Source organism: Camelus ferus, chromosome 10, assembly GCF_009834535.1.
Source record: "Camelus ferus isolate YT-003-E chromosome 10, BCGSAC_Cfer_1.0, whole genome shotgun sequence".
Taxonomy (NCBI): Eukaryota; Metazoa; Chordata; class Mammalia; order Artiodactyla; family Camelidae; genus Camelus; species Camelus ferus.
In genome coordinates this window covers 56,393,444-56,414,647 of record NC_045705.1, presented here as the reverse complement: position 1 = coordinate 56,414,647, position 21,204 = coordinate 56,393,444, and the positions used below count along the sequence as shown (strand labels likewise).

General features: G+C 37.8%; 2 protein-coding genes across 2 annotated transcripts in view; both read right to left on the bottom strand.

Annotated features, from left to right (window-relative positions):
• Nucleotides 1-3,563: 3,563 nt before the first annotated feature.
• LOC102515287 (olfactory receptor 51F1) overlaps nt 3,564-21,204 on the bottom strand; it is a 64,500-nt gene continuing 46,859 nt past the window's right edge. The window contains exon 2 of the mRNA XM_032489208.1: nt 3,564-4,545. Within this exon, the coding sequence (XP_032345099.1) occupies nt 3,564-4,523 (960 nt within the window). The 5' untranslated portion in view covers nt 4,524-4,545. The remainder of the gene's footprint in view (nt 4,546-21,204) is intronic.
• On the bottom strand, nt 12,791-13,959 carry LOC102515020 (olfactory receptor 51F1). Its single transcript, XM_006173617.2, has one exon. The coding sequence runs from the start codon at nt 13,743-13,745 to the stop codon at nt 12,810-12,812; it is 936 nt and encodes a 311-aa protein (XP_006173679.1). The 5' UTR covers nt 13,746-13,959; the 3' UTR covers nt 12,791-12,809.

Below are 21,204 nucleotides of genomic sequence, written 5' to 3'. Positions count from 1 at the left end.
TGTTTACACGCCGTAATTTTATGTAACTGCTCTGTTATTTATCAGTGATTTTGTAATCTTTGATACTTTGGCCTTGAGCAGTTTCGCTAAAAGGGAAACTTTTGACTACATTCTTTTGTTTAGCCAATCATTTAATCCCCAGGATCTTGACTTTGCTTTAAAGACATCTGTCTCTAATTGAATGTTCTTAATGCACTCTGTTGGATAAAGAGTGGGTGTTAGAGTGATGTTGGGTAGTCCTTTGGCAAAATATTCTCCCTTTTCTGACAGCAGCCTTAGACACAGAGGTGGGCCCAATACTCTGCGCTTGTACACATGACTGATGAGTAGTAGAGACTTTTGATACCTGACTCCAGCAGGACCAATGAGATGCTTCCTAATGAGTATTTTCAACATATTTCAAAATAATTTCTGGGTTATGGAAAAGCTGCAAAAATAATTCTAAAATTTTCATATATTCTTCACTCTGCTACTCCGTTTCCTGAGTGTTTGAAGCTTCAAGAGAGGCACATGCAGACCGGGAAGTGGCAGATGGTTAAATGTCTCCTGAGCACATGCTCTGGTTTCTCTTGTTTCAAGGTTTGGTGGTTTGGTTCCACCTTGTACTATCCTACATATTTGCCTCTTATTTTGACAGATGTGCTGGTGATTAAAATGTGCCTCTGACATTTGAGATTAGGATGAACAATGGTCCTAGCTGCTGTGCTTTTAAACCCATCACAGTCCAAGGAAGCCACACTTCCCACAAGCAGCTTCCAGCCAATGGTTGAGGGTGGCCAGGAATCTAAGGCAGGTCCAGTCCTGGAACACACAGGACTCCGCTGACAGGTGACTTTGACTTGTGGATACCCAGTAGCCGTGGCTAATTCTGTTTAGAACTGCACTATAGTCTAAGATGTTTCATTCTACCAAAACTTACTCTTATCTCTCCTTCACCCAAGGTCAAGCTCATATCAGAGTATAACAGTTCTTCTAAGCCTCTTTCTCATCCATCCATTCTTGTCTTCTTTTTGTTATGCTACCTAGCTAGCCCTTTTTAGCTGGTTGTCTGTTTTGCCCCAGGGATGACATGCTCAATTAACCATCTCTACAACTTCTTGCATGTTAAACTCTCTTGTCTGCCCTTTGGACTTTGTTGGTTCTCACCATCACAGCCCTCTGGGTTTTGGTGATGAACCACTGCTGTCTGGCCTCTATTATGTCAAGACTTCACCATATGCATGGATATTAATGAGCCTGGATCTGTGACTGCAACTCCTACGGTCATCCCCGGTCAGACGAGGAGAGCCACTGCTTAACTTCTTAGTACGCTGGGATAATTTTCACAGGTCACTCCTAATAGCCTTAGTGAATTGTGTGTCCTTTGGGCCCTGTCATGGAAGTCATCTGAGGGTGAGTGTTCTGACCTATGTGATCTATCCATCCCAGCTTGCTCACTTTCCTCAGCCACTTTATTCTGTTGGTTGAAGAATGATTCATAGAAGTAGAACTATGAATACAATGTAGGTTAAAGCTAAAGAAGAAAGAATGTGGTATTTTAGAGTGAGAAGTGGCATAATTGAACATGGGGTTAACCTGCTGCATCAGAGGAATGGTGACAATAAAAGCCTATTTGTAAAACTGGCTAATGAAGTAGGTAAGTAAGCATCTTACTTCAAGGCTGAGAAACATCAACTAGATCCATCCTTCTGCAGGAAACATTTTGATGGATTTTTTTTTTCACAAATTGATCAGATAAATCAATTGAATAGAGAGAAAAGACAGAGAAAACAACAGGTACACATAAATCAATCAGGACATCCACAGCGTATGGAAAAACAGTGAAAACAATGTTATGACTTCACATTCATACAGCTGTTCTTCCTTCCTTGTCCCTTTCTTATTTCTACCTGTGACCTATGGGATGAGATACCCAGATCTTCAAGGCTCTCTTATGAGCATCTTGTTAATGATGCTCCCTTGAGCTAATGTGATTTATTAGAATGTTAATTTAATAAACATATTTCAAGTCCACTAGACATACTAAGTCAGGCATTAGCCTAGTCCCTTTAATGGCTCACACTCAGTGGCATGTATATGTCGTATCCTAGACATTTGGTTGACCAAGACAACCCAAGCTAAATAAAATTGTCTAAGTTTTGTTGGCACCTCATAGAAGTTCCCCAATACTTTTCTCCTTGCCCATCATCTTGTTTTCATGCTCAGTTCCAGCCAGATGTTTCCAAAGATATCTAGATTCTTTTCTTTAAAGCTAGGAGTACCTTTATAATGCTGTAGTGTTATGAGAATCTCAAAACAAAATCCCTCAACTTTAATATTCTGATGCATTCTCTCTTTCTGAAGCAACTAACAGGCATGTACAATTGCCAGAACAAAAGTTCCCCACATTTACAATTCAGGGAGCACAGCCGAATTTCTAAACCAAATCTACAAATCAATTCTTTATAAAATAGTATTGTTCAAACAAGAGATGTTCCCTAAGCAACTAATGAATTCCCTAAGCAACTAATGAAAATCTTATAATCTAATTTCACCTGGAAGGATCTGATGGATAGAGAAAACAAAAGGATAAAAGAAAAAAAAGATTTTGTGTTTTCCTATTTTTCAGTGTTATGTCCAGATAGGGTGTATGAATTTAAAATTCAGGAGAGCATTCCTCTATGAAGAGTAACATGGTGACACAACAGTACTTTACGTTTTCCCACAGTTACTTCCAAAGTACTCTTCTCCTCCATTTATCTTGGGGAACATTTTAAACTCAGATGGCAACACAGACAAGGGGTATAATCTTGTATTATCAACTATCACAACACTTCATACATTGTTTTGTAACATTTTCGCCTACATCACTACTTTCACACATTAGACTTCAAGCTTCTTGAGTGCAAGGGATTACATTTTCTGGACATTCTAATTTCTATTGCTTCTCACAAGGCCAAACATAAGATAGACCCCCCAGTCACTAGTGTGCTAGTAAACTGAAGCTTAAAACAAAGAGACAAAACTCTTCATTTGTCGTGTTTATCAATTCCCACGGTTGTAAATGCTGATTTCAAGCTGCCAATATGACATCACTGAACACAGAGTTGAGAAGAGATGCCCACTGTGTCTTCCTGCAAGCAGGTGTGAGCTGGCTCCAGCACACTGCTGCCCCCAGTGCTGTGGGATTCATGAAGCCCCCCTCCTACCAATGACCACTGTGCCAACTGCAATAAAACTGATGTGACTCTCATCAGGTTTGTATCTCCTTTTTCCTTTGAATTTTTCTACCATTTTTGGCAACTGAGTTTTAAGGATCTGTCTGTTACTATGGTTACTATAGTTACTATAGGTATTATATTTATTATTTCATTATTATTATTTTCCTGTTTCCCTGATTGGACTGTAAAATCCTGACTATATACATATATTTCATGACTAAAACACAAAAATGCTTACTAAATATTTGTTGAATAAGTGAAAAAAATGAGAAAAAATTTCTAATATTCAGTAACATACCAGGATTGCTTTTGTACAGTGAAAGCCACTTCTATCATGTTTTCCTCAAACTTAATCATCTCTGTTTATTTTTTAAGGAGAAACCTGAGTATAGCCTTGCAAATCTGTTTTGTTTTTACACTGTAGATGATGGGGTTGAGCACAGGGGGCAAGAGCAGGTATACATTGGCCATCATCGAATGGACCGCTTTGGGGGCTGACTGGCCATAGCGATGCACCAAGGACAAGCTCATCATGGGAATGTAGAAAATAGCAACTGCTCCAATGTGGGAGACACAGGTGCTAAAGGCCTTGTGTCGTTCTTCAGGGGCGGCAATACTGAGGACAGAGCGAATGATCAAGATGTAAGACAGGACGATGCATGGTATATCTACTCCTGTGGTCAGGATGAGATCAATTAACCCACACATGCTATTGGCCCGAGTATCTGAACATGCTAATTTAATCACATCTGGATGATAGCAGTAGGAATGGGAAAGGACATTCACTCCACAAAAATTGAGGGGTTTAAGGAGCAAAAGTAGTGGTAATATTAATGTGACTGTGCGCATAATCATTAAGAGGCCCATCTGAATGATTCTGTAATTAGTGAGTTTGGTAGCGTACCTCAGGGGATCACAAATTGCCACGTAGCGGTCAAAGGCCATAGCCACCAGCACCCCAGATTCTATGAAGGTAAGTCCATGAAGAAAAAACATCTGGATAATGCAGGTATCTAGACTGATTTCACAAGCATCAAACCAGAGGATACCTAACGTTGTTGACATTGTAGAAAGAGTCAAGCCCAAGTCAGCAGCTGACAGCATAGAGAGGAAATAGTACATAGGCTCATGGAGATTCTGCTGGGTAATGATGACAAGCAGGATCATGCTGTTTCCAGAGAGCGCAGTGGCATAAAGACAGCAGAAAGGAATGGAGATCCAGGCATGGACAAACTCTAGGCCAGGAATGCCGGTCAATAAGAAAGTCAGAAATTTAGATGTCAAGTTACCTAAGATCTCCTTGTTGTTCCAAATTTGTACCATTTCTCTTCACGATGCTCACCTCCTATAGAAATAGTAAATTATGTTGTTATATAAAAATATCTAGATAAATTTTCTTTTGATTAGGAGCACTATTTAAAGTTATAGATAAGTACTTTGTCATTGTGAAAGCTCTCAGTCAAACTCTATTACATGTATACAGGTATATAAATAAACATTTTACTCTGAAATTCAAGGAAAATATGTTAATATAATTTTATACACTTTGATGATAATTACATTTTATATTGACAGAATTTTAAGCTTCATCAGATCATAAGATTAAATGAATAAAGAATTAGTTAAGAAAAATCAATACACTCAATTTTGAATACACCGTGTATGAAATGACTAGAAGTAATTCACCTAAAGATATCCATTACTCTTCAGTGCGCATGTGGGTGTGAATCTCCAGGCAAACATCTCCAGATTTTTGCTGGTAATATACATTTGGGAGTTATCATTCTAAGTGCCATTTTTAATCCAATAGTGTGGGTGAATACCTTCAGAGAGTAGATTTATAAGAGAAAACTAGTAAAGATGGAAATCTGCAGCAATTATTGGAAAAGACTATATACACTAAAGCAAGATGAGACTAGACAGCTTTCCAGAAACCACTAAAATCAAGAGAGCATGGTGCCATGACTGGGTGTTACATGAACAACAGTGCTGAATTGCTTGAGTGGTCACGTCTTCTGAGGATCGAAAATTTCAAATGTTACTAAGAGCAGACTAGTGACCCTATGACACAGGAAAAACAAAAACAAAATCAAAAACACGTGAAGTCCGGTGATGAAAGCTGAGGAACTGCTACAGGGGCTTGAAGAATGAATGGAAAAGTAAGTAGTGTATATTATTTTTGGAAACATATCAGTGAATGCAAGAACAATAAGCCATGACTAAAGAAGACCATAAGGTGGATGGAAGATTCTCATAAGACTGGGAAGACTTAGAGAAACGTACATATTTTTAAACTGAGATTAAAGATATGGTACATACTGAGAGATTAAAATATAGAATGACAGGGGTTAACTGGTATAGAAAAGTCCATGAGAAAGCAGGTGACTGAATAGATGATAGAGCATGACAGTAATTAGACCTCACAAAGATGAGGGCCAACATCTGCACTGACACTAGAGGTGGCAGGTTGGTGGAAGCTTCTCTGAGGGAAATGTCACTCAGGGCTACTTGTTTTGTGTGTGTGTGTGTTTTTTTTATAGTTTTTAAAATTGTGGTCAAATTCACCTAACATAAAGTTTACTACCCTAACCATTTTTAAGTGTACAGTCCAGTGGATTTAAATACATTAATAATGTTATGCAACCTTCACCATTATCCATCTCCATAACTCCTTATCTTGCAAAACTGAAACTCCATAGCCATTAAGCAACAACTCCTCATTCTCCCCTTTCCCTATCCCCTGGCAACCACCATTCTACTTTCTGTCTCTATGATTTTGACTACTCTACGTATCTCATATACATGGAATCATAGAGTATTTATTCTTTTGTCACTGGCTTATCTCAATACCATGTCGTCAAGAGTACCCAGATCACAGCGTATGTTAGAATTTCCTTCCTTTTAAACCAGTGCCTACTTTTTTCCTCCATGAATTATTAGAAGGAAATTTACTGCAGAAGGGCTATGAAGGTAATGGGGGCTGGTTTGAGGATGAGAGAGGTTTTTAGTAGACACAGCAGAGAATAAAAGAGGCAGTTGACTCAATGCACTCAGAAATGTTACAAATGTTATAGAGTCTTATTCAATTAAAATATAAAAAATAATTTTGAAGTAGTAAATTTACATTGTTATAATAAATTCTAGGAAGGTTTAAAATCAAATAATAGCAGTATTTGTTATTATACTATTATTTTTCAATCAAGCTTTTTAAAATACTAGGTAGAGTTTACTTCCTGAGAGTGAATTCCCTGTAACAAGTATACATGTTACCATTCCCTTCATGCTCGTTTTCTACAGTTCCCTTTTAATTGCCGGTTTCCAGGGTTCACTTCAATCTGAGAAAAAAAAAACACTGTAATACTTAACTATAAACTAGAAGAGTTCAGCCATCTGTGTGTTATATGGAAGAGGTAAAACCTAATGTTATCTGCCTTTCTTTAGCTCCTATGAATATTTATGAATAGATAACAAAGCACAAAATCAACAGAATGAACACCTTTCTCTTGTTTCTTACCAGTTTTACGTGCAAAGAGAAGCCTTCTCTGTCTTCAACAGCAGAGAGAGAATGAGCTATAGCTCTGGCGCCACTGATTTTATAGGAAAGCGGAGTTAATCTATGGGGCCATTGGTAAAATGTGAATCTCCCTGGGGCTGCAGACAGAGAATACCAAAATCCTCCTCTCTCCATCTATTAATACAGGACAGTGCTGTGTGATCTCGGAAGGGATCTGGCTATTAACTCAAGTGACCAGTGGTCCACAGGGACAATAATACAAAGCAAAATAAACCAAATAATCTGTATAAATGGAAAGCTTAGACATTGTTCTAGGCACTGGGGAATAGAGAGATTCATGTCATTATGTCTAGATTATCAGTGTGCTAGGAAGACAGGAAAGCAAACCAGTGTTCACTGGAATAATCATGGCGACAACGAAGAGAGAAGAAACATGCACTTCAGTCTCCTAGCCTGTTTTTACACTACCACACTGATCCAGAGGGAGGACGATACATCCTCTCCCAAATCCATCTCTGTTCAGCCACCTACTTGCTTTTCCCGGCAAATGGGTCAGCTCCTGATATATTAATTGGACCCAATTTTGCTAGTGGCTGCAGTCACTATAGGTAGATGATGAGGTCTCATGTGCATGTGTTCTTGCTCTCTTACTTGCTATTTTCCAGAAGTAGTAAGTTTAAGGATAGAGACCCCTGGGGGAATTTGGTTGTCCTTGTCAATGTGGCCAGGAGAGTAATGAATGCAGACTACTGTACAGTCCTAGCAATTCTAGATCCATAGGAAAGGTAAAAAATCCACACCCAAACATTGTGTGCCTCTCCTACAGAGAAGCCCCACACTGGCAGAGAGAGTCATATATTTGCCTAGATATCCATAAATCCACTAATGTGTTCCCCACTTAGATATTTGTCTTTAATGTCTATTTGGCTATTGTTCCTGTGTCTCCTTGTGTGAGAACTCTTTATGGCAGAAAGTGTGAGGGTTTCAATTCAAGCACTATAGCTCTACTTGGAACCTCCAACAAATGTCTGGACTGATACTTCAACAATAAAAATGAACTAAGAGCAAATCATGTTTGAAATTTAATGAGTCAGTGTTAAAGAATGAAAAGTTGTCCCACTATTGCCTTTAAAGAGCTTAGAATCTAACTATGGTTTCCACCCACATCCTTCTGTTACGGACAGATTATAAAATAATAAAATAGGGCCTGGTTACCCCTGCTTTCTTGAGCCCTTGTGTAATCCTCTGATCTTGAATGTGGGTAGGTCCTATACTTATTTTAACCAGTAAAACATGGCAAAGGTGACAGGATATTATTTCTGTGCTTCTGTTACATAAAGCCTGGTTTTAATGAAGCAAGCTGTCATGTAGGGTGGGCCCACATGGCAGAGACCTGAAGGCTGTCTTCAGCCAACAACCAGCTAGCAACTCAGTGTGGCCCCTCTAGCCAGCAGTCAGCAAGAACTGAGTTCCTCAGTCCAGCTGGCCATGAGGAACTAACTGAATCCTGCCAACAATCATGTGATCTTGAAAGCATATTCTTCCCTAGTCGAGCCTCAGAAGAGACCGTGGCCCCAATGACATCTTGACTACATCCTTGCAGAGTACTCAGCTCAGCTGTGCCCAGACTCTGGACTGGCAGAAACTCTGAGATAAACATTTTTACTTCTTTTAAGCCACTGCGTTTGCTGGTAATTTGTGATGCAGCTATAGATAACTTCTACTTAGATAGATAACCAAATCTGTTTTGGTTGTTGCGTACTCTCTTTTGTTGCTAATGAGTGTAGAAACACTAACATACAGTGACATTTACTCCTGCCCTGTGTGACATGCCACGACTCTTCATTGAGACTTTGATGTGATTGGAGGACAAAGACTGTGCACTTCACACTTTACACACCATCTAAACGCCCACAACACATCTGGTACATCATAGGAAGAAAATAATGATTTGTTGGATTGTAAATAAAATTTTGATAGAAAGAAAATAACATCCATTCATCAAATTATGCATTTCATTAACGCACTGCTCAATGATTTATCATACATAACAGTTACCCAGCCAAATATACGGAATAGAGGCCAGTGAGTTTGGTTTTCTTTCTTTCTTTTTTTCTGTAAGGACTAGATAGTACATATTTTAGGCTTTTTCAGGCCATAGAGTTTTCTGTCTTAACTACTTAATTTTGATGTTATAGCATGATATAGCCAAAGACTATTCTGAACTGGCGTGGTTCAAATTAAGCTTCATTTATAAAACAGATGGCGGCCAGGTTTGGCCTGCAGGCCAGATTTTGCCAATTCTGGTATACATCCTTCCTAGATATCCTCTAGTACCCCATCCCCAGCCACATCCCATTAGCTATCCCCTCCTTCTACACCAGAAGTAACTATTATCCTGACTTTCAACACCTTAGAATGGGTTAGCTTATAATTTTTATTTACAAAATAATAAAATATAAGTATATAAATTGAGTAATGCAGTATGTATGCTTTTGTTTCTGGCTCATTTCACATTATCTTTATGAGACTTCTCAATGCTGTGTGTTGGAAGTGTTCATTATTTAAAATATTCTTGTAATTGTATGAACACACCAAAAATTGTCAATTTTTCCTTTTCTGGACACTTTCATTGTGTTCAGGTTTTGGTTATAAATAATGCTGCTAGGAAGATTATTATATTTTTTGAGCACACATATATGCATTTCTATTGGTTATATTCTATGAGTATAATTTCTGGGCCAACTTTGAGACACTATCAAATAGTTTTTGAAAGAGTTTGTACTAATTTACATTCATACCAACATGTGAGAGTTCCCACTGATTCATATCTTTACCAGTATTTGGTGGTATCTGTATTTTTAATGTTAGCAATTTCTGGAGCTTTAGAGCCTATCTGATTTTGGTATTAATTGGTTCACATTTTCCTAATGATGTCAGACATGTTTTCATGTGTTTAACTGCACTTTGCATCTAGTTTCTTACGAAGTGCCCATTCCAAACTTTACCCCATTTTTCTGTTGGCTTGCTTGATTTTTATTATTGATTTTATAGAGTTCTTTATACATATAGTACACAAATCCTCTTTTTAATATTCACTTTCTTGAAAGTGTCCTTTGATGGACAGAATGTCCTGTTTTCATTTAGAGCAAGCTAGGCTTCTTTATACACACACACACACACACACACATATACACACACACACACACACACACACATATATACACATATTTTTAGTGCCTTATATGTTATGTTAAAGAAATATTTGCTTAGTCCAACAACTTAAATACATTGTCCAATGTTATCTATAGGAACTTTATATCTTTTATTGTTTGCATTCAAATCTGTAATCCCTTTGGAACAGATCTTTGTTTATGGTATGAGGTGAGGGTCAAGTTTATTTTCTGTACATGAATATAAAATTAACTCAGCAATTTTCAATGGAGAGACCATGTTTTCTCCACTGGTCTATGGTTCCATATTTATTACAAATAGTGTCCATTTATGTAGTGTGTCTGTTTTGGACTCTATTATGCTTTAATTCTCCATTTTTCTAATTCTGGGCAAAAAAAACCACATTATCATAATCATTGTAGCTTTGCAAAAGTTCTGATATTGACTAGGGTAAGACTTTAAAACTTTATTTTTAAATTTTCATTATGAATTTTAGAACAACTAGTTAACACACACACACACATCCCAATCCACACAGAAATTCCGAAGTTTTGGTGGGACTGTACTGAACCATCTTGGGGAGAATATTTCATAATACTTCAAAGTACTGAATCAGTCAATCCATGAATATGGTTTATACCTCCATTTACTCAGGATTTCTGTAGTTTCAATGCTGTTTTATAGTTTTCAGAGTAGAGGTGCTTTATACCTTTGTGAGGTTTACTCTTTGGTGTTTGGTTTTTCATGTATTTTAAATGGTAACACTTTAAATCTACTCTTCTAAGTGTTAGTGAAAAATATGAAAAATACTCTGTATGGTGATGTATCATAAGACTTGCTAACTCCATTTTAATTTAAAAGTTTATTTGTTGATTTTTTTTGTATTCTATACAATCTATCAGGTTTTCTATAAGTAATAGTATTTATATTTCTTCTTTGCTTTCTGTTTATTCTGTGTGTGTGTTATTTTCCTTTGTGTGGTTACACTGGCTGGGTCCTTCTCTGCAATGATGAATAAAATTGGTTTTATAAAACTCATTAGGGAGTGTTCCTTATTTTCCTATTCTCAAAGAGTTTATGTGAAGTTGGAACCTATATATTAGAGATTAAAGCCAATTGTTCTGTCAGTTTATTTCTGTCTGTCTTCCCTTCTTCTGTCCTGCCCTTCCCTCTCTCCCTCCCTTTTTCATTCTTTTCTTCATTTTCCTTTCTTCTTTCTTCCTTCCTATTTTTATGTCTTTTAATTTTTGTCTTTTTAATCGTATTTATTGTTGGATAATTTTAAAATAAATTTTTGTACTAACATTTACTATTTTGTTTCATTTTTCTCCTTTCTGGGGAGTTCTTAACTTTTTTCCCCCTAAATTCTAGAGATAGATACTTAAATAATTTGTTTTCAGACTTTTTATTTCCTAATATATGCATTTTCTACTAAAATCTTCTCTATAAGCCCAGTTTTAGCTTTATCTACAAATTTTTTATTTGTTGAAGAAGAAATGGCAAGGAGAAGAGGACGCAGACTTTATGACAGAAAAGAAACACATAAAAAGGTGAGATTTCGCTTGTGGAGGGTGAAAGTGAGGTAAGGTATGTACTGAACCTGCCAGGTGCTGATCAGAGTACATAATTAATACATAAATACATCAGTGTACATAATTAATGTTACAGTTCTACTAATTTATCATCTCTATGTACCACTGTTCAATCTGACTACGACTTTTGGGAAAATTTAACAAAGTAAAAAATTAATATTTACAGTAAGCTCAGAAATGCTACTATGCTCTTAAACTCAACGAGCTACATACACATCACCTTGAGATGTAAATTTTTCTACAAGATATAGAATAAGGCACAAAAAATATCTTTCCTTTAGTGCATTATTTCATACTCTTCCTCCAATTTTGTCCTCCCTTCACAGTATCTTATATCTTATGTTAGAGGATTTTTTGTGAGGGGATAAAAGGGAGTGTATTTAGAAACTGGATATTGTCAGGAGAGACAAGAAGTCACTAAATTTTACTACCAATTCTGTCTTCTACTTTGAGCTCTTGAGATCTTGTGATCTTCATTATCTTCTCTTGAGGACTTAAGGATTTGAGCCTGTACTAGAATCACAGAATCCATTTTAAGTCCAACAATACTAGATCATAATACCAGAACTGCAGACTCCCTATGTATGAACTAGGACAGATGGGAAATTTACCTAGCATTAAGGGAGTGAAGACTACTACAAAGTAGTCCAAACTAACAACACAAGACTATAGCATTTCTTGAAGGTTACCTCAAATCAGAAGAATAAAGGGAGAATGTTTTTCTCCAGGGCACAATGAATGTTCCTTAAAAGTGAATCTAATAAAACTTCCCAATTCCAGTTGACCATTCTTTAAGCTTCCATATTTTAACTTTGACTAGCACAAATATTACTTCATAATCTCACATAAAACCTCTCTTCTCCCTTCCACTATCACACAGACCCCTTACTCCACCTATACAAACCACATACAATTCCTTCGTGTATCAGGCTATCTATATTTAATTGACTTCACAGCGTTGTACCTTTGGCCTGGAAGGTTTTCACATTTTTATGTGTTACATATTCTTCTTAGTTCAAGTAATCACCTCCTTTAAGAATTCTTTAAGTCTCCAACATGATCTAGATATTTTCTTCAGTGTCTATATGGCCTCTTGGATATAATTATGTGACAATAGTTCACCTCCATTGTTGTTATTATATATTTAATTTTATGTCCTTTCCAGTAGATTGCATGAACTATTTGAGAGGACAAGGATATTCTTATGTGATTTTGTATTAGTTACCACAACTAGGAAAAAGCCTAATGTTACTCAATAAAATATGGAAAGAAAGAAGGAAAAGAGGAAGGAAGGAAGACTATCTCTAGACCATTGCATGGTCAAACTGGCTAGTCTGTGTTTGGAAACAGCCTGCAGAAAGCTTTACGGATTTGTTTGGTCTTCACACTATATATAATAGGGTTCAGCACTGGGGGAAATAGGAAATGGAGATTTGACATCAGTGTATGGATATACGGAGGAGCTTTATGCCCAAATTGATGTACCAAAGCCAGGATGACCCAGGGGATATAGAAGATGGCAACAGCACCAATGTGAGAGATGCAGGTGCCAAAAGCCTTTTGCCTCTCCTCTGGAGAGGCGACGCTGAGGATGGACTTTATGATCAGCACATAGGAGAGTAAAATGCAGGGAACATCTATACCCGATGTCAGAATGAGAGCAACTAAGCCACAGATGCAGTTAACTTTGATACTTGAGCAAGAACACTTAATCACATCAGGGTGGTAGCAATAGGAGTGAGAAAGCATATTAGGACCACAGAAGGACAACCCCTTAAGGAGCAGGAGCAAGGGCATCAGGATGATCAGCATTCGTACAAAAATCACCACACCAGCTTTGATAATTCTAGAGTTGGTTAGAATCACAGCATACCTTAGGGGGTTGCAGATGGCAACAAAGCGGTCAAAAGCCATGGCCAAAAGCACAGAGGACTCCATGAGGGTGAATCCATGCAGGAAGAACATCTGCACAATGCAGGCATCTAGGCTGATGATCCTAGCATTGAACCAGAGGACACCCAGTGTTGTGGGAAGAGAGGAAACAGTGATGCCTATGTCAGTGGTGGAGAGCATGGAGAGGAAATAGTACATGGGCTCATGGAGGCTGGAGTCTGTGATCACTACATACAGAATGGTGCTGTTCCCCAAGAGGGCAATAGTGCAAAGGCAGCAAAAAGGGATGGAAACCCAGATGTGAAAAGCTTCTAGCCCTGGAACTCCAGTCAGGAAGAAAGTTGGGGGAGTGGAATTACCAGCGGATAGCATGGTAGGCTGAATGAAATGGCACTCCCCTTCAGTAAGTTCCTGCAATGACACATTTCATTGGGTCAAAGCTACTTTCTGGCAGATATTTTGATAACTGGTTTAATTACTATACATCATGTAGTCCTTATAGGGCTAGAGGTAGCTCTTATTTGTCATCTTCATTTTACAGATAAGTTTCAGGTAGGTTACATTAATTCATTAAACAAGAGTAGAAGACAAGTCTTTTGATTCAAAGCTCTCACTCTTTCTACTATATCATGCTTGTCACATGTTATGAACAGCAGGGCTGAAAGTAAGACATTTGCCTTGGCTATGGAATATAAGGAAGGTGCTAAAAACTCAGCAATTGGGTAAAGAGCACTTTTAAGAAATACTTTAAAAAGTCAAAACCAATGCAAAAAGTCCATGACAAACAGAACACCGAAACTCTATGTAATGATCAGAACTGTGCCAAACCACACTAGAGTCTAAGGCAAAATTAAAAATGTACACTCCTCTATACATGTTTTTATGTATTTTTTAATATTTAATGTTCTCTAGAACAATCACATAATATGAAAAAATATTGAAAAAATTGAAAATCAATTGTGTTAAACCTTACAACATGATTTTAAGTGTAAACATTTGACTTATACCATAACAGAATTATTTTACCTCAGCTAAAGTTAATTAAAAATTATTTAGAATTCTCACATAGTCAAGTGAAAATTTCCAATATAGGAGTTTTCTCAATTGAAAAATGAGATAAGCAAAAAAGTAGATTTAAAAATATATTATTGATAAGCTTGCTTCCATTAAAACTAGGGGTTCATATTTTTTCTTTTGCCTGAGGCTGTAATATGACTTGGTGTGGCACTGGTCTTTATTTAAACTTTTGATGTTTTATTGATCATGGATTAAAAAATTTGATTAAAATATTGCATTAAAATATTACTTTTCATATTACTGCAGGTTTTGATGTCCCCCTAAATTTTGCATTCCCCTCCCTGCAGCCTTGGCCTTTGGCAGTTGCTGTCCTTGGTGTGTCTCCCCATTCCAGCATGAATGAGGCCAAGAAGTATTTTCATGATTCTGAGTTTCAGGGGAAAGTTTCAATACTCATTAGTATTTTAAACTTCTAGAGAGTTGCTAAAGGACTTTTTTTTTTTCTCAAACACTCACTCCTATTTCCATCTTCTTTCCCGCTATTCCACAAAAGCTAGAAAGGCATAAAAGAGATAATCTTTCTCCTTCAAATTTCTACTCCAACTTTCCCCACTTCCCCATGACCTTAACACTTTCCCCCCACACCCTCTCCTCTTTTCTTCATCTCCTTACCCTGCTACTCACTGGAGGAAGAAGTTACTTTGCCCTCACAGGACCCTATCAGAGAGACCAGAAGTGAAAACTCCCAAGCTGATGGAACTGCTTCCTGAGATGCTTGGTTGGGGAGATTACAATTTCAGCCCTTCCTGGATGAAGCAAAGAGCCATTCAAATGGCTTTTTCCCAGATGACTGACTTCTTAAGAGCAGAATCCTTGGCCCCAGTGGGGCCTCCTAACCCATCCCAGAGAAAATGCATGGATTTCCTTAGGCGCTTCATACACTTGAGGAAAACCCCATTACAGTAACATTCTCATGCAGACATTAACCAGATCTTTCCTGCTGTGGATTACACCCTCTGAAGGAGAAAGGGAAAGAAGCAAAGTAACTGTAACTGAGTATTAACACAGGAGGGCACAGGGAGAGATTTATTACATATATGATCTAATGTTCCTGCTTTAGCCTCTCATTCTTTTCATGGTGCATTAAAAGAAAGAATCATTAACAGAAGGAAGTAAGCACTTAGTAAATATTTTTCCATGAATTAAAGAAGGAGAAAAAGGGACAGAAAAAGGCCAGAGGAAATCATGAAAGCAAGTTTTTAATACATATAATTTGGGGGCATTTTCTGAAATAATCCTAACTCATTTTTTATTAGCCACTATATGCTATATTTTATGACTTAATGAATTCATCCATTTGTGCCCGTTTTAGTTGACAAATTTAATGTAGTACGAATGGTAGATATTTACTATGTGCTGCCCTGTTCTGAAAGCAAGGCCTAAGAATGAGGAAAACAGACACATTAAATTTACTTAATCCAACTTTTGTTTCAGTATGTTGAAATGGGGAGATTATCCTGGATTATCCAGATGGACCCAGTGTAATCAATCACAAGGGTTCTTGTAAGAAAGAGGCAGGCAGGTCAGAGCTGGAGTAGGACATATGACTATGGAAGGAGAGACTGGAGATTTGTAAGGAAGAGGACACAAGCTAAGAAATGCAGACAACTTCTAGAAATTGGAAAAGGAGGGGAAGCAGATTTTCCCCTGGAGCCTCCAGAAGAACTAAGACTCTGCTGAAATCTTTTTTTTAATCCCAAAGGATTAATTTCAGACCTTAACCTCCAAAACTGTAAGATAATACATTTGTGTTGTTTTAAGCCACAGAGTTTATACTAATGTATGGTAATTTGTTAAGCAGTGAGAGGATGCTAATTCAGAACCCACCCACAGCCAGCATAAGGTCTCAGGCATGTAGTCCAGGCCGCTGTGGATCCCTCAGCCCAGGTAGATGCCAGCAGAGCACAAGCGTGAATCATCTCCACTGATGCCAGTCACCCGCCGACCACTGACTTCTTGACCCAAAGAATCATAAGCAATAATATAATTTTTTTTTAGCTCTTGGGTTTTGAAAAGGTTTGTTTTCCAGCATTAGATAACTGAGATACATCTTTTGCCCTCACTCTTATGTGTCATATCTCTGTTACTCTGAAGGTAACCAAGTGCCCTTTCTGCTGCTGGCACACTACACTGCTTTGAGCACCTAAAACTCAGATGTCTCCTTTTTTAACCATCTTTTTCTGACACTTTTCCTGATGCTAATTGGAGATCAGGCTTAAAACACCAAGAAAGAATGGACTATATGAGTTATTTAAAAATGTAACATTTGTTAAGAGTTATATACTTTACAAAGTATTTTTCATATTTAATTATATCAGTTAATCCACAAAATAATCCTATACAATTTGTTTATAATTATCATTCTCATTTAACAGATGAGGACACAGACGAGGACACTGAAGTCCAAGTGTGTTAAAGCAATATGCTCAAGTTTATACAGCTGGTAAACTGTAAAGCTTGAATTTAATATGAAATTTTTTCCACTTAGTCACTGCTCCTTATCACATCCAATGGAGCGCACACTTCAAAGGAATAGCAACAAATATAAACAATATAATTTTCCTTTTTTGCTGTCACTTCATTAGTTCATTTTGAAAGTACAACCATTTTGAAATCTTGACAGATTAATATTTAAATCTTAACTCTGTCATCACTAGTTATGTGACATTGGGCATGTTATTTGTCTCAATAATAAAATATGAATAATAATATGACTATTATGAAGATTGAGACAAAGTCTGTACAACATTTTAACACAGTGCTTGACCCATGGATGATGTTCAATGAATGGGGGACTTATCTGGGTAGAACTTTCTAAAAACTGATATTTTTGTCATTACACTTGAAGTATTTAAAATATTTTAGTTGTGGCTTAAATAAAATTATATATCTATATATATGTGTGTGTGTATGTGTGTGTGTGTGTGTGTATACTGTTTAATATGGTCTGACACACAGTAAAACTAAAAAAATAAATGTCATTTGTTCTTATTGCTAGTTTGAAAAAAGAAACAAGAACTGAATTTTCTGGTTTCTTTACTCCTTTCATTTTTTTTATCTCCTTCTCCTAGAAGACAGGAACTTTTAAAAACGTAATACACCCAGATTTATGGTATGAGGAACTATCTAAATGAGTAAGCAAGGATTTGTTCATCTTGTAGATATTCTACCCAAGTTCACTATTACTAGGGACTTTAATAGTTGATTCATTTTAAGGATCTACTCATGCTCTTTAATTACTGAACCAGCCAGAACAAAGTTTAATACTTGGGCTGACGGGATTGGGTAAAATATAGAGGAGGAAAAAAACTATAATATGAAGATACTCTTCAAAATCTATTTGGCCTCATGAGCTGAAAGGTCACTCAGTAGGGAAATATGCAATATTTTGTACCATTCTTTGGACTTAGTGTGTATTTCTGATTAACTAACAGATTTTTTTCTTTCTGATAATACTTTACCTGCTTTTGAAATTCAGACTTTTCAAATTATCAGTTGTATGTCATCATCAGCCAGATTACATGATTTTAATTAGCATTTTGATGATTATCGTTGTAAATCAGGAATAGCTGTGTATAACATCTCCAATTTCCTTACCAAATATTTTCCTTTCAAATTCTGCAAATAGAATGTGACTTTAAACTAAACAAAGAGCCTCATGAGATGGCAAATGAACCAGGAGATAATCATACTAATGTGCAAGAAAGAGTTTTCAGAAGTTTACTCAAAATTTCAAAATCATTCCCTGCTCCCTTGGGATTTGCTTTCTCAATGGTTTAGTTTCCTTTACCTTCTAACAGATCCGTTCAGGGACATGTATCTGGATCAAGGGCTCCAGTTCATTCGGGAGGTGCTAGGGATTCACCTGGGAAAACTGTATTAAGAATGACAACTTCCTGCTACCTGGCAATAAAGTGTTTTAATTACTTTTCTCAAAGCTTCTCCCTGATCCTCATGGACCTGAGGGAATGGAACAAGGCTCCTTGGGATTCAACAGAGAGCCCTAGCCGGAGAATCACTCATATTTCCTCTCCCTGCTTGGGCATGTATGGAAGTGCCAGGCTGTATTAGTCTCCAGGACAGGAAGGCACAGTCAGAGCTGCAGATCCAAGCTCCTGGAAAGATGACAGCTGAGACTCAAAAAAGATGAAGGCAGATCGGGATTCAGTGTCTGCATTCTGGATCTGACTCCAACAGGAGAGACAGTTGTTTGGTCAATTCAGAACGTAATGCCAACGGTCCTTCCAAAATCTTAGGGGTCCTGCCTGGTTCCTGCCTCTGACTCTCATAACTGATGACAATTAAATGAGCTGGACTTGAGAGTAGCTCAAGGGATTCCTTAAGCAGGATAACATTATCTCAATCCCTGTTCCCTCTCAGTTTTCCCATCAATGCAAGGCAGTAAGACCTAACTGATAGAAAACTGTTGTGAAATAGATGAGACAGTAACATGAGTGTAGAAAGTATCTTAGAAGCCAAATCTATGAGGGCTACTGTGTCTCCCCCCACCCCATCTCAATCTGGCTCTACAGATGGAGAGAATCTGCTCAGCAACCTCTCAGGCAGATAGATTTGGGGTGTGGCTTCCTCTGGGCAGTACGGGGGTTCAGTGAAAGTGAGTGCTGCCTCCCTAGCTCACCATGTCTTGTTTCAGAAACATTACATCAGAGTTCTTAATCTTCCTTTGAACAGATTTTCCTGGGTGAGAGGCCTCCCACATCTGGCTCTCAATTCCCTTCTTCCTTCTAAGCACAGTGTGATCCTATTGGTGGTGATTCCAGAGCCACGCCTTAATAAGCACGTGTCTTATTTCCTCTCCATGCTGTCCACTGCTGACCTGGCACTGTCTCTCTCCACAATGCCTCAATGTCCCTTCGTTCAACACTCATAAAATCACCTAGCTGCATGAATCATCCAGCTCTTCTTCCTCTGCAGCTCTGACTTTACAGAACCCTCACTACTTAGGACTATGGCCATGGACCTTGGACCGCTCTGCTGCCATCTGCAGATCCCTCTGATAAGCCACCATGTGGCAGACTTTACAATTCTAAAGATTGATAATATCAATTGTCCTTAGAATGTGCATCAGCCTCTGTTCATCTCATTTTCTCATTAAGAGGCTGTCATTTTGCAAAGTCAATGTCCTTTCTCATTCTTATTGCTTCCACTCTGATGTGCTTAAGGTAGCATGTTCTGATTCGAGGATGAACAGGTATGGAGGATTAAGTGTTCTCACTCTGATCACAAGGGTTGATCCACCATATGCTGTCCTCTCCTACATCCCAATCATCTGCTCTGTAGTCAAGGTCACTTTCTTGGAGGCACTGAATAAAGCCTTAGCACACGTCTCCCACGTTGGGGCAGCTGTAGTCTTCTCTGTTTCCTGGGTGTTCTTTCGGTTGTCCCTGGGTTTTTCCACAGGCTTCATCAACTGTCCACTCACTCTTGTTCAACTTTCATTCCCATGGTCCCTGTGCTGAACACCATCATATACAATGTGACAACTAAACAAATCCACAGGGCCATTCTCAAGCTCTTCCCAACAAAACTGGGAGATGTTTGATGGAGGCTACTCTTCCTGAATTTAATTGCCTCACTTTTTCAAGATGAGCTTTCCTTTCCTCTCCTTAAAAGTAGATTTCTCTGCTGGGATCAGTCTAATTTAGTTGTTCTCTCTGCTGCTTTTCTTCCCCACATTGACCCATGTTTCTTCTCTATCATTAAAAACAGCAATGGTCACTGAACACCCACTCTGTTCAAGTTCTGCATTTAGCTCTTAAGCTCATGCTTTTATTTAGCTCAAACCATAGCTCTTTCAAATGAGTACTCATAATCCCAATTTAGAAATGAAATAATTTTGTTTATCTATTCTACAACTTTGTATAGCACAGGGATATATACACAAAATGTTATGATAACTCACAGAGAAAAAAATGTGCCAATGAGTGTGTATATGTCCATGAATGACTGAAAAATTGTGCTGAACACTGGAATTTGACACAACATTGTAAAATGATTATAAATCAATAAAAAATGTTAAAAAAAAAAAGAAATGAAATAATTAAGGGACTAGGATTTTAAATATCTTGCTTAAGGAAAAAAACCTGAGATTTGGATACAGGTCTATTGATTCTAATTTCTGTGCACTTCCTGGATATCACGTTGCCTCTAAATGCAGATGACACAGTTAATGTCACAGTTTAAGGACAGCGGGACATCCAGTTCTACTCCTGGAACACTTCACAGGTATACTGCATACTAGGCAATCCTGGATAAAAGACACTATAATCCTTTCCGTTCTCGATCTTCTTTATTCCTTCTGCTTTTTCAGAACAATTGTGCTAACAGATATTTATTTCTGAGTAGAACAGGCTATAACGAGACAGCTGGAGAACTTGAGCTTCCACTGTGGGGCAATCTTTTACTGACCTTTGGAGAAATCCATGGTTCCAGTTGCTGACAGAAAAGAAAGTAAGGATAAAGCAGACCTGGCAGAGTAGAGGCAGTTATAGCAGTTGATTCTATGGGTTTGGAACTAATAACAAGGACAGGATTTTAGGGTGGAAGTAAGAGGATCTCCACCATGAAAGCTGGCAGGGTCAGGAAGAAATGCACGTTGATACAAGTAGTCAGTGTAAGCCACATCAAAGAGGGGGGCTGTTTGTCACAACAGCCCTCACATAGCTGAATAGAACAGGAAACAGATCCAGAATTGGGAATCCTCCCACCTTGAAAAGACATAAGAAGTTGGTGG